General features: G+C 44.0%; 1 protein-coding gene across 2 annotated transcripts in view; it reads left to right on the top strand.

The window, feature by feature from the left end:
• The window catches only part of RIN2 (Ras and Rab interactor 2), a 224,159-nt gene that overhangs the window by 83,554 nt on the left and 128,442 nt on the right, over nucleotides 1-12,163 (top strand). Inside the window, exon 3 of one of the 2 annotated variants that reach the window (XM_036825812.1) lies at nucleotides 8,061-8,175. The exons of the other annotated variant lie outside the window; for it this stretch is intronic. Within the exon in view, the coding sequence (XP_036681707.1) occupies nucleotides 8,152-8,175 (24 nt within the window). The 5' untranslated portion in view covers nucleotides 8,061-8,151. The remainder of the gene's footprint in view (nucleotides 1-8,060; nucleotides 8,176-12,163) is intronic. 2 annotated transcript variants of the gene reach the window in all.

The following is a 12,163-nucleotide window of genomic DNA, read 5'->3' as shown; positions in this document are numbered from 1 at the left end:
CGGGTGCTGCCCGACTTGAATCGATTTTTGCTCCAATAAACTCGTAAACGATTTGATATGCTTCAGTTTATCTTTTAACAAGAGTGAAACCGGTTTTTTAGTTCTCCACCAGTGGTCAACCATTTAAATCATCCAAATCATTTGGCTTTTGCCCCCAAGCGTCTGTAACTCCTATCTTACTGTCCATTCGTTCTGTACAATGGTCACTACCTTTGGGAGTATCGTGCAGGGAGAAAAGTCAAGCTCCTGGCCATGTGGGGGAGTTTTAAGGGGACAGAATTCAGTGGATGTTAAAATCTTAAGCTGTATTAAAGCTGCATGTCCTTAAAGCACCAAATTTTGCCAATTAAAAAAAAAAAATTCTGATTCCCTATGAGCTCATCTTGTCTGTAGAATGAATAAATGGTTTTAAGATTTTGTCATTGAAATATAAACGGTCAGAAAGGTATGACTTTTCCTTCTGGACCTCGATGCTCACCGACTCTCAGGGCACTTGTGGGTGCCTGCCCGCTGGGATCTACGGAGAGAGCCTGGAAAACGGGCGAGGTCTGGGCAAAGGAACTCCGTCCACAGGCGTCCTGGGACACAGGGAACATCCTTCTACCCCAGATCTTTGCTTCTGCTCGGCATCGAAGTTGCAGGGAGAGGGGCCTCCAGAAGTGGAAACATTTTTAAATCAGTCTTTTAACTTTTCGCCTGTGGATCCAGCTGCGTTGACACAAAGCCACGTTTGAGCCTGATGTCTCGGAAGCCTGGCACCACGGAGTGTTTTTCTACTGGGACCCATAATGGCTGCTTTTAAGAGTTCAGTTCTATCAATGTGGTGCTTGAACCAGCCTTTCAGCTGACCTCCAAAAGGAAATCGTTTTAAAAGGAAGAATTTTAAGTCTGCCAAGAGTCAGATAATGGCACAGCACAGAAAAAGCAAGGGTTGTGTGGTTTTTATATTAAAATACAAGTCTCTTAATGCCTCAAAACAGCAGCCTCCAGAAAATGTGAAGTTTCATCGATGAGGCTAGAAAAAAGTTTTTTAAAGCTCCAAATTTTCCCTCTTTGTTCCTTGTGATTTATCAGAAGGGAACAAGTTCCTTCTTCCTGAATCTCCTCCTGCCTCTATTTTGAGTTTTATACAAGCGACTGTTGTCATTAAAGTAAATTTCAAAGTTCTCTGAAAGTGGCCATGCTCCCCTGGGGAGCTTTGAGCCTGGCCCTGCGGAAAAATGTGCCCAGGGACAAAGGCGACTGACATTTGCTTAATCCCACATCATCGATTACTTTCCCCATAAACTAACATTAAGAGAACCCTCACCCGGTTTCGTTTTCTGAGCAGGTCTTGTGTAGCTAACCCCCCCCCCCCAGCTCTCCTTTTGCCGGATGCAGAATTGAGTGAGGCCCCCGAGGACGAGGGGACTGTCCCCGCACATCCGTCTGGCTCGGGGAGGCTGTCATTTCTCCTAAGAGAGATGGTTTGTAAGGAGAAATACTGTGCAGCCCGTCATTGGTGTGGACTCTGGCTGGATTCCAGATGGGACATAGCACATGGATCAGTCAGTTCGCGAGTGATGTAGTCTGTGGTTCTCACAGACCTTTTGGCCACCGTGGTCATCTTACCTTCTGTTTGCAGCCATCACGGTCATAGGTGCGGCTGAAAGCACAGCACAGGCTACTAGGTGGCTTGGTGTGGGGTACCCTGAATTCAGCAAAAATTCCACCTGCACTTTTCTCACCCGATGCTCGCTCCTGGTGCTGTATATCCAGTTATGAGACCAAGTTCTAAGGGAGTGTGTGTAGGGGTTAGAAACGGCCCCCAGGAGGGAGGCTGCCTAGTGACCCTGCACTCTGACAGTGACCTCCAAGCCTGCTGGGAACTGGGGCAAGGAGAGAGGAGAGTGCAGCAAGGCAGCAGAGAGAAAGCCTTGAGGAGGACGAGATGGAGGTGGAGGAAGGAGTCCAGGCAGTGCAGAGGTGACACTGGAGGATCCAGTCCAAGGGGGAAGAAGGATTTGCAGTTTCTGGAGTCCCAGACAAGGTGAAGCTTGGAGACAGGGACAGTCAAAGGGGATTGGGAAAAGTTTCCAGCTCCGGGGAGGCCTACCCAGCTGCCCGAGACCCAGAGGGACAGAGAGCCCTGGGCTCCCGAGAGCTCCAGGTGGGGTGACTATGTGTTGGTGGTGGCACTGTGGCAGCCAAAGTGAGACTGGCTGGGAAGGTGTATCAGTCAGCTGTCGTCTCAGTGGTGCTGCTTAACAAAGCGCCCCCAAACTCAGAGGCATACAACCACAAGCGTTTCCTTCTCGCAGTCACATCTGCAGGTTGGCTGGAGTTCCTCTGGTCGTGGCTGCCAGGCCTGGGCTGGTTCAGGTGTGCACGTGTCTCTCAGCCTTCTGGGCTCTCTGGGATGTGTCCTTCTCATGAGGTGACAGAGGTGCGTTAGGACACAAATCCCACTGCACAAGCACTTTTAAGGCCGGTGCCCACATCACTGATTCTGTTGGCCAAAGCAGGTCATACAACCAAGCCCAGTGTTGAGAGTGCAGGGAGATATGCTCTGCCTCTCTTGAGAGGAACTGCAAGTTCACATGGCAAAGGGCATGGACCAAGGGAGGTGTGAAGACTTGGAGGTGGGTAGCATGATCAAGTTGATTTCTGCCAGCATGTCCAGGTGGTGATCACGGCTCAGATGGACTCCCACTAGGTAAACTCATGCAGCTGTCCCGTAAGCCAGGATGCCAGTGGATTGATTTGCAATGAGAAACCGGAATATGCTGTGGATAGGTAATTCTTACCATCCACTCTGTGTATTCTTTTCTCCTAGGAAACCTACTGAGAGCACCTAATCATAATTCAAATTTTGCTTATGAACATGGAGACAGAGCAAGGGGCATGGTTGGATGATCTGAATGGCTTGAAGGATCCAGGTCTGGTTGCTGAAGGCTCCCACCTTCTCTACAGGAAAATATCCACCACAGGGGGACTGGGCAGGCCATCCCCATTTAGGTGGGGACCATGTCAACTTGTTGAACTACTCTTTTCTAACCTCTTCTCAGATCATTCTGAATCTCCATTCTTTCTTTAGGTACAACTCAAGTATAGTTTTAGAGATGCAAATGAAATTATTCTTCTCTGACCTCAGGCTGATCATCCTGTTGAGAATTAAGACATTTGCAAAATTCCCTAGCCACTCAAGTTATTGACTGTGACTTAGGACAAGGTACTTTGTATTCATGTCTCTGAAATTGTGGGTATCACATCTGGTGGCCTGGTGCAGTCCCTGCTAGCCACATGGTCATGTGGTGGTTGTTCTTTCCTATGTGTGTGCAGACTTGCTTGTTATTCTTGGGGGCCTGACTGGACATCTGTAGCCTCAGCGTTTCAGTCCACAAAGCATTTCAGGACCATTTGCGGAAGGAATAAGAATCTAGGTTGTCATCTGAAAACCTTCCATTGACCCCTTCTGTGAGATCAAGAAAATACCAGCATCATGGGACTTTTCTGGTGGCGCAGTGGTTAAGAATCTGCCTGCCAATGCAGGGGACACGGGTTCGAACCCTGGTCTGGGAAGATCCCACGTGCCGCGGAGCAACTATGCCCGTGTGCCACAACTACTGAGCCTGTGCTCTGGAGCCCACGAGCCACAACTACCGAGCCCACGTGCCACAACTACTGAAGCCCATGTGCCTGGAGCCCGTGCTCCACAACAAGAGAAGCCACCACAATGAGAAGCCTGCACATGCAACAAAGAGTAGCCCCACTCGTCGCAACTAGAGAAAGCCCGCGCACAGCAACAAAGACCCAACGCAGCCAAAAATAAATAAATAAAAATAAATTAATTAATAAAAATAAAAAAAAGAAAGAAAATACCAGCATCAGATTGCACCATTGTCAGAGGCTGGGGAGACATTCCCAGAGACAAGAGTGGGGAGCACTCTTCTAAAAGGTCCTGCACAATGATGCTCTTGAAAGACCAGACTCTGTCTATGAAGGAGTTTCAAGACTATATTAATCAATTTATTTTGCTTATATTTTCCTTTCAATGTGTGCAGAAAAATTATATATGATAGCACTGTATGTCTAGATAAACCTTCTGGCTTTTGAGACCTCTTTCAGTAAGATTGAAGTAAATTCTAAGGGATTAGAAAGCATCATGTCATGGTTTAATTGGCAATGTTTAGCCTACTCGGTGGTGCGTAGAATATGGGCCTTTTGCTGTCACCGATGACTTAGCAGCTTTCAAATTTAGTATTTCTCCACTGGAGCATTCCAGTGATTGGTCACCAGAAATAGGGAACTCTACTCAATATTCTGTAATAACCTATATGGGAAAAGAATCTGAAAAAGAGTGAATATATGTATATGTATAACTGAACCACTTTGCTGTACACCTGAAGCTAACACAACATTGTAAATCAATTATACTCCAATATAAAGTGAAAAATTAAATTTAAAAAAAAGAGATAGACAATCTCAGTAAGAAAAAAAGGTGGGCACATGGTATTTTCACATTTTGTATAGTGATAAGAAATTTGATAGAGCTAGAATAAAAGATTCATAGTTGGGAGTGATATTTAAAAAAAGAAATGGATCTAGAACCCTGAGTGGAGTGATTCTAGACTCTGCAGCGTGGCTAGTAAGGAAGAAACAGGAAGGGAGACCGCTTTTTGTATTGATTTTTAAGGCCTTGACTGGAGTACCTTAGCCTCTATCTGCCCTCATTATTTTAAAAATTATTTTTATTGAGACATGATTTTCGTACAGTAAAAGTAAAATCTTACATGTACAGGTCAGTGAACGTTTTACATCACACCCCTGTAGCCACCACTCAGATCAAGGTATAGAACCTCTCCATCACCCCAGCTGGTTTTTGTCAACATTATTTCCGAATAAGAGTGGCCACTATTCTGATAGCTGTCACATAAAGTGACATAAAGTATATATACTTCTGTGATTGCCTCCCTTAGCTCAATGTAATGTTTTTAAATTCATTCGTGTTGTGATATATATCAATAATTTGTTCCTTTTAATTCCTGGGTACTTATTCTTAGTATGAATATAGCATCATTTTTGTATCCATTTTCCTGTTCATGGATATTTAAGTTGTTTTTAGTTTGACCTATTATGAATTAGGTTGCTATGGATATTCTTGTCTTTTTGTAGACACATACACTCATTTATCCTAGATGTATACCTAGATGTGGAACTCCTTGTTACAGAGTAAGCATAGATATTAGTAGATATTCTAGTTTTCCAGCGTGGTTGGATCAAATTTTACTCCCACGAGCAGTGAAAGAGAGTTCCAGTTGCTCTACATTGTTGCCGACACTTGATGTGATTGGTATTTTAAATTTTATCAGCTGCTTACATGGATATATCTCATTGTGGTTTTAATTCTGATTTTCCTGATGAGTAATAGCATTGAACACCTTTTCATGTGCTTTAGATTTGCATATTCTCTTTAGTGTAGGGTACATTCAAGTCTTTTGCTCCTTTAAAAAATTTGTTTTGTCTTTTTTCTTACTGGTTTTCAGCGTTTTTAAAAATATATATTCTGGGTATAAGTTCTTTTTAATGATGTGTTTTGTTGAACAAAGTTGTTAATTTTAATGAAATCTATCCCTTTTTAATGGTTTGCCCCTTTAAAATGTTTTACTGATATGGTTCTTGCTTTTTATGTCCTATTAAAAAATCTTCACCCACCTGTCATTGAGGTGGTCAATTAGAGATAATTTCTCTTGACAATTCAGTTGCATGCCAAAGTCAACATATTTTATTGATTAGGGAGGACGGAAGTCAGGTCAGGCTACAACTGGGTGAGGCAGGAAGTATGCCAGAGGTTGTTAGGAAGATGAATTCAGCTGATTTGTAGAATTGAAGCAGAAAGAGGCCCAGCGCTGTTAGGTTTTGGTCCAAGGACTGAAAGGAAAAATGTATTCTAGAGGCTTTGTGGTTGGGTTACCAGACAATTGTCTGTATTGCTGTCTGGCCCATGTTGTATCTCTTAGAGTATTTTGAAAGGCTTGTCACACTCCTTCATAAAGTCAAACACTTAGATGTTCACAGCCCCTGACCTATTGCTCAGAAACATTAAAAAGTCAAGAAATTCATGTTTTCGAGACATCATGCTCATGTCTACCAGCCATCATTTTTTTCCTAAGTGCTCAGAACCCACCCTCTTAACAATTCTTTCATAACCATATTCAGGAAATAAAATCTCCCCTTGAAATAACATCTACCCAACCCTCGCTCACTCCTCTCCTGTTCTCCATAAGTTTTCCTAAAAAAAAATCAATGATGTCAGTAGTTCCGTGATCTCATCTGTTTTCCTGCAGTCCAGGGTAAATGTTTGAGTCTGCTTTTCGTAATGAGACCCTGGCAGGGCTGGGATGGAACTGCCCAGGCTTGGGGACAGAGCCAAGTGGAAGTTGATGGGAGGCACAGGACATGTGGGGAGAAGGCAGGACCACTGTCAACTCCATGTCCCAAAGTGGATTGAGCTCAGGTCCAAGCAGTTGAGCTGAGACCCCAGAGCTGGGAGGGGGACTCCGGAGGCCATGCGGGTGGCAAGGCTTTCCTGGGAAGATAGTGGGAGGTCCCTCCATGCCAGGTGTTGGGAGATGGAGCTATTGAATAATATCCTCCGAACTGAGAAGGAACTTTGAGAATGAAAAGTGGAGCAGACAGCTCCATAAGGTGCAATTGTGAAGTTTGTTGTGGGGAACTTACATAGAGGCAGGAAGGATCGGGCAGACAGATGACCCAGAGGCCTTCGAAGATGCCCTCTGTGCGGCCGAAAGGGGGACAGCGGGATTAAAGGGGCCAAAGGTAAAAACAGAATCTGACTACCAAGTGAGAAGCACGTCCACACTGACTGCAACCGGGGGTTTTCCCCCACCCAGGGGTCTCATGACCCTTAACCATCTGTGTCAGCAAAAGACGCGCTTCCAGTTTTCACATCAGATGAAGGCAGGGGTGCACGTTGATAGGGAGCTCATCTGGCTTGGGTGCATTCCTCGTGAGGAGGCTGAAGCTCAGCCACGAGGAGAGGGGAGTGGGGGGACTGTGGGCCTAGGGGGGAGCTGGTGAACGGAGTCAGTGTGGTTCAGCTGCCCACCAGGCCATCCCAGGAGTTTCATCCTTAGAATGTTGGGACAACAGGAATGGAGCTGAGTGTCCTAGGGGACAGTAAGTTGGCAGGAACAAGATGGGGAGTAACCACTCACCTTCCAGAAGGGTGAGCTGGCTGAGGCTACAGAGATGCCCTTGGGCCTTCACCCTCAGGAACAGGATGGATGGATATGGTGCCATAGAAGGGGAGGGCTCTTGGTCCCAGCTCTACCACTCATTAATTGTAGGACACTGGGCAAGATGGTACCTCCATCCCAAGACTGACAAGGAGATCAAATAGAATAGTAAGTGTAAAACGCTGACTTTCCTATTTTCCTCCCATTTTTTTAGCCCTTCCTTCCTGTTGCTACACCCAACAGGAAGCTTCCAGGCCTTGTCTTTTCTGCCCACTTTCCACACTGGCTCCGTTGAACGGTCACAATGTCTTGCAATAAAACCTGCCCTTGGCTCCCACGTAGAGAACAGGCTCCCGCTGTGCCATGTCAATGGCTACCATGTTGTATTTGTCGGCGAGGGCTGCCATAGTTGGAGTGGGTGGTTTAAACAACATGAATTAATTTCCTCACAGTTCTGGGTGGCTGGATGTTCAAGATCAAGGTGCTGGTGGATCAGATTCCTCTGAGGCCTCTCTCCTTGGTGTGCAGACGGCCACCCTCTTGCTGCCTCTTCACATGGTCTTTCCTCTGTGTGTGTGCATCCCTGGTGTCTCTCCCTGTGTATCCTAATCTCCTCTTCTTACAAGGACACCAGTCATATTGCCATGGGGCAACCACCCTAACAGCCTCATTTTAACCCAGTTACCTCTGTAAAGGTCCTGTCCATAAATACAGTCACATTCTGAGGTACTTGGGGTTAGGGCTTCAACATTTGAATTTGGGGGGTGAACATCAGTCCATCACACAAGTACATGCTGACAACTCCCATGCTTCTATCTCCAGCACGTGTCCCCCCATCAAGAGCCAGATCCGTGGATGGACCTACCTCCTGAACTTCCCTACTGACAGCTCAAACTCAGCAGTTCTCAAATTTATGAAGCCAAGACTGGTATTTGAGGTGGGGGGGTTCAAAAAATCCTACTGTTTTTGTGTATAAATCACAGAGATAGGGCTTCCCTGGTGGCGCAGTGGTTAAGAATCCGCCTGCCCATGCAGGGGACACTGGTTCGAGCCCTGGTCCGGGAAGATCCCACATGCCTCGGAACAACTAAGCCCGTGAGCCACAACTACTGAGCCTGCGCTCTAGAGCCTGTGAGCCACAACTACTGAAGCCTGCGTGCCTAGATCCCATGCTCCGCAACGAGAAGCCACCGCAGTGAGAAGCCCACACACCGCAACGAAGAGTAGCCCTCGCCCGCTGCAACTAGAGAAAGCCCGCGCGAGCAACGAAGACCCAATGCAGCCAAAAATAAATAAATTTAAAAATTAATTAAAAGTAATTTTAAAAATCACAGAGATACATCTGACAATGTATAAACAAATATACAGTATGCCTGTGGTATTCAGATTTAATGAGGGGGACTTCCCTGGTGGTCCAGTGGTTGGGACTTCGCCTTCCAGTGCAGTGGGTACGGGTTCGATCCCTGGTCGGGGAACTAGATCCCACATGCCTGTGGGCCAAAAAACCAAAACATAAAACAGAAGCAATATTATAACAAATTCAATAAAGACTTTAGAAAAATGGTCCACATCAAAAAAAAAAAAATCTTTGGAAAAAATATTTAATGAGGGTCCCTGACAGTCCAGTTGTTAGGACTCCGTGCTTCCACTGCAGGGAGCATGGGGTCGATCCCTGGTTGGGAACTAAGATCCCACATGCTGTGTGGCATGGCCAAAAAAAAAAAGAAAAAAGAAAAAAAAATTTTAATGAAAGGAATCAATTGGAAAACATTGTCTAAAAGGCTCCTGGAAGAGGGGGTCAGGCAATAACAATAATAACAAAACCCCAACGGCTTATAACAGGCAGGAAAAGTTACTATTGACATTACCCTGGCTTTGGACCATCTTGGTGGCACTGTTTAGTTTGCTGGGTTCGTGTCCTCTTTTCTGGAGTTGGGAATTAACAGCTGAACTTTCATAAAGTTGTTTGGTTAAGTTTGCTCTGAGAAGCACCAGGCTTTTTGGCAAAACATCTGTCTGTTTGTGGTTAAGATTTTCCTGGTTCTTATTACAACAAGACTTGGTACATTTCAAGAACCATGAAGCTTGGCTCTGATAAACAAGGGGCCGGTTCATCCAAGGCGGTGTCTTTTGAATCTTTCCTTCCTCACTTCTCTAAAGCTTCTCCTCCTCTTGGCTGACAGAACTGAATTTGACAAGAAGAAAAAAAGACCAGATTCTTTAGTTTTAGCCCGTATTTCCTTTGTCAAAGTATGATTGTTAAAGAGTTTTTAAAATATAGCTGTCCTGCAGACATCGAAGGTACATGACCTAAAGATTTACTTCACCCCTTAAGAAAGCATCAGCAGAATGACCAAGCTAATTCCAAATAGGTTACAGGAGACTGATGCATATATCGTCAACTCAAAGCAAGGCTGCTGAAATAGGCTCGCAACTTAGAGACCCAACCAGTTACTATCTTACAGGGCAGTCAAACCATAATCTTTGGAGTTCTTCTCTACTGGACAAATTTAATTTGTAAATTATATTGGGATGATTCTATCTGGATATTTTGGACAGTTTTTCTTAAACTGTCATTTGGATTCACCTTAACATTTTCTATACCAGTCTGTCTGGGCTATGAAATCTTAACAAGCTTTAGTTCTTCATTTTCCCTTTTGAGTATCTGAAAGACTTTCTGAAAAACTTTTACATCAAAGGCACCTAGGAGCTAGATGCCTCCACTGGTTTGCTGTAAATGTTTATAGCACCCCAGTATGTAGTACTTGCCTATTTTCGTGGTGTAAATACTCCAGTCAGGGTGAATTTCAGATGACTAAGGCATTGAAGACAGAGTGGGGAAGAGATTTATACAGTCACTACTACGTGCCAGTATTTTCTGGTCCCAGCACATCATTGGGTGTGTGCTGTGACGTCCATTTTATGGATTATTGTCATGGTGTTCAAGTTACTTTCCAGGGGTGTGGAATCAAGGTCACTGGGTAACTGTCTTTGAAGAGTCTTAGAGATTAGCTCATCCAGTTGTTCTAAGATTATAATCCTTGGAACTATAATATTCCTTGAGGGTACCTCAGGAGTTACACAGACTTAATTCAAATTTCTTTTTAAAAGTTTGGGCTTCCCTGCCGGCTCAGTGGATAAGAATCCGCCTGCGAATGCAGGGGACACGGGTTTGATCCCTGGTCCAGGAAGATCCCACATGCCACGGAGCAACTAAGCCCACGAGCCACAACTACTGAAGCCTGCCTGCCTAGAGCCCATGCTCCACAGCAAGAGAAGCCACTGCAGTGAGAAGCCCGCACACCGCAACAAAGAGTAGACCCTGCTCGCCACAACGAGAGAAAGCCTGCGTGCAGCAACAAAGACTCAACACAGCCATAAAAACAACAACAAAAAACCATGTAGCACTGTGACATGTACATAATGTGATAGGGAAGTGGTACAGCTACACTGGGATGTTCTAGTGGTTTCCAAAAAAAAAAAAAGTTTTATTTTTAAAAATATGACGGAAATATACACATATACATATATGTAACAAACATAAAAAGAAATATAGGGGACTGATGAACACTAAGTTTAGAATTCTTGTAACTTCTTTTTTATTTAATTTGTTTTTGTTTTTCAACTGAAGTAAAGTTGAGGTACAATATTATATAGGTCACAGGTGTACAATATGATGATTCACAATTTTTAAAGATTATACTCCATTTATAGTTATTATAAAATATTGGCTATATTCCCTGTGTTGTACAATATATCTTTGTAGCTTATTTTATACCTAATAGTTTGTACCTCTTAATCCCCTCCCCTATGTTACCCCTCCCCCCTCCCCTCTCCCCATTGGTAACCGCTAGTTTGTTCTCTGTATCTGTGAGTCTGCTTCTTTTTTGTTATATTCACTAGTTTGTTGTATTTTTTAGATTCCATGTATAAGTAATATCATACAGTATATGTCTTTCTCTGTCTGAATTATTTCATTTAGCATAATACCCTCCTAGTCCATCCATGTTGCTGCAGATGGCAAAATTTCATTCTTTTTTTTTTTAACATCTTTGTTGGAGTATAATTTCTTTACAATGTTGTGTTAGTTTCTGCTGTATAACAAAGTGAATCAACTATATGTATACAGATATCCCCATATCCCCTCCCTCTTGTGTCTCCCTCCCACCCTCCCGATCCCACCCCTCTAGGTGATCACAAAGCACCAAGCTGATCTCCCCATGTGATGCAGCTGCTTCCCACTAGCTATCTATTTTAAGTATGGTAGTGTGTATATGTCAGTGCTACTCTCTCACTTTGTCCCAGCTTACCCTTCCCCCTCCCCATGTCCTCAAGTCCATTCTCTACGTCTGCGTCTTTATTCCTGTCCTGCCCCTAGGTTCATGAGAACCTTTTTTTTTTTTTTTAAGATTCCATATATACGTGTTAGCGTAAGGTATTTGTTTTTCTCTTTCTGACTTACTTCACTCTGTATGACAGACTCTAGGTCCATCCACCTCACTACAAATAACTCAATTTCGTTTCTTTTTATGGCTGAATAATATTCCATTGTGTATATGTGCCACATCCTCTTTGTCCATTCATCTGTCGATGGACACTTAGGTTGCTTTCATGTCCTGGCTATTATAAATAGTGCTGCAATGAACATTGTGGTACATGACTCTTTTTGAATTATGGTTTTCTCAGAGTATATACCCAGTAGTGGGATTGCTGGGTCATTGAGTAGTTCTATTTTTAGTTTTTCAAGGAACCTCCATACTGTTCTCCATAGTGGTTGTATCAATTTACATTCCCACCAACAGTGCAAGCGGGTTCCCTTTTCTCCACACCCTCTCCAGCATTTATTGTTTGTAGATTTTTTATGATGGCCATTCTGACCAGTGTGAGGTGATACCTCATTGTAGTTTTGATTTGCATTTCTCCAA

The sequence above is a fragment of the Balaenoptera musculus genome, chromosome 15 (assembly GCF_009873245.2).
Source record: "Balaenoptera musculus isolate JJ_BM4_2016_0621 chromosome 15, mBalMus1.pri.v3, whole genome shotgun sequence".
Classification (NCBI taxonomy): domain Eukaryota; kingdom Metazoa; phylum Chordata; class Mammalia; order Artiodactyla; family Balaenopteridae; genus Balaenoptera; species Balaenoptera musculus.
Note: the sequence above shows the minus strand (reverse complement) of the source record. Positions and strands in the feature narration are given on the sequence as shown.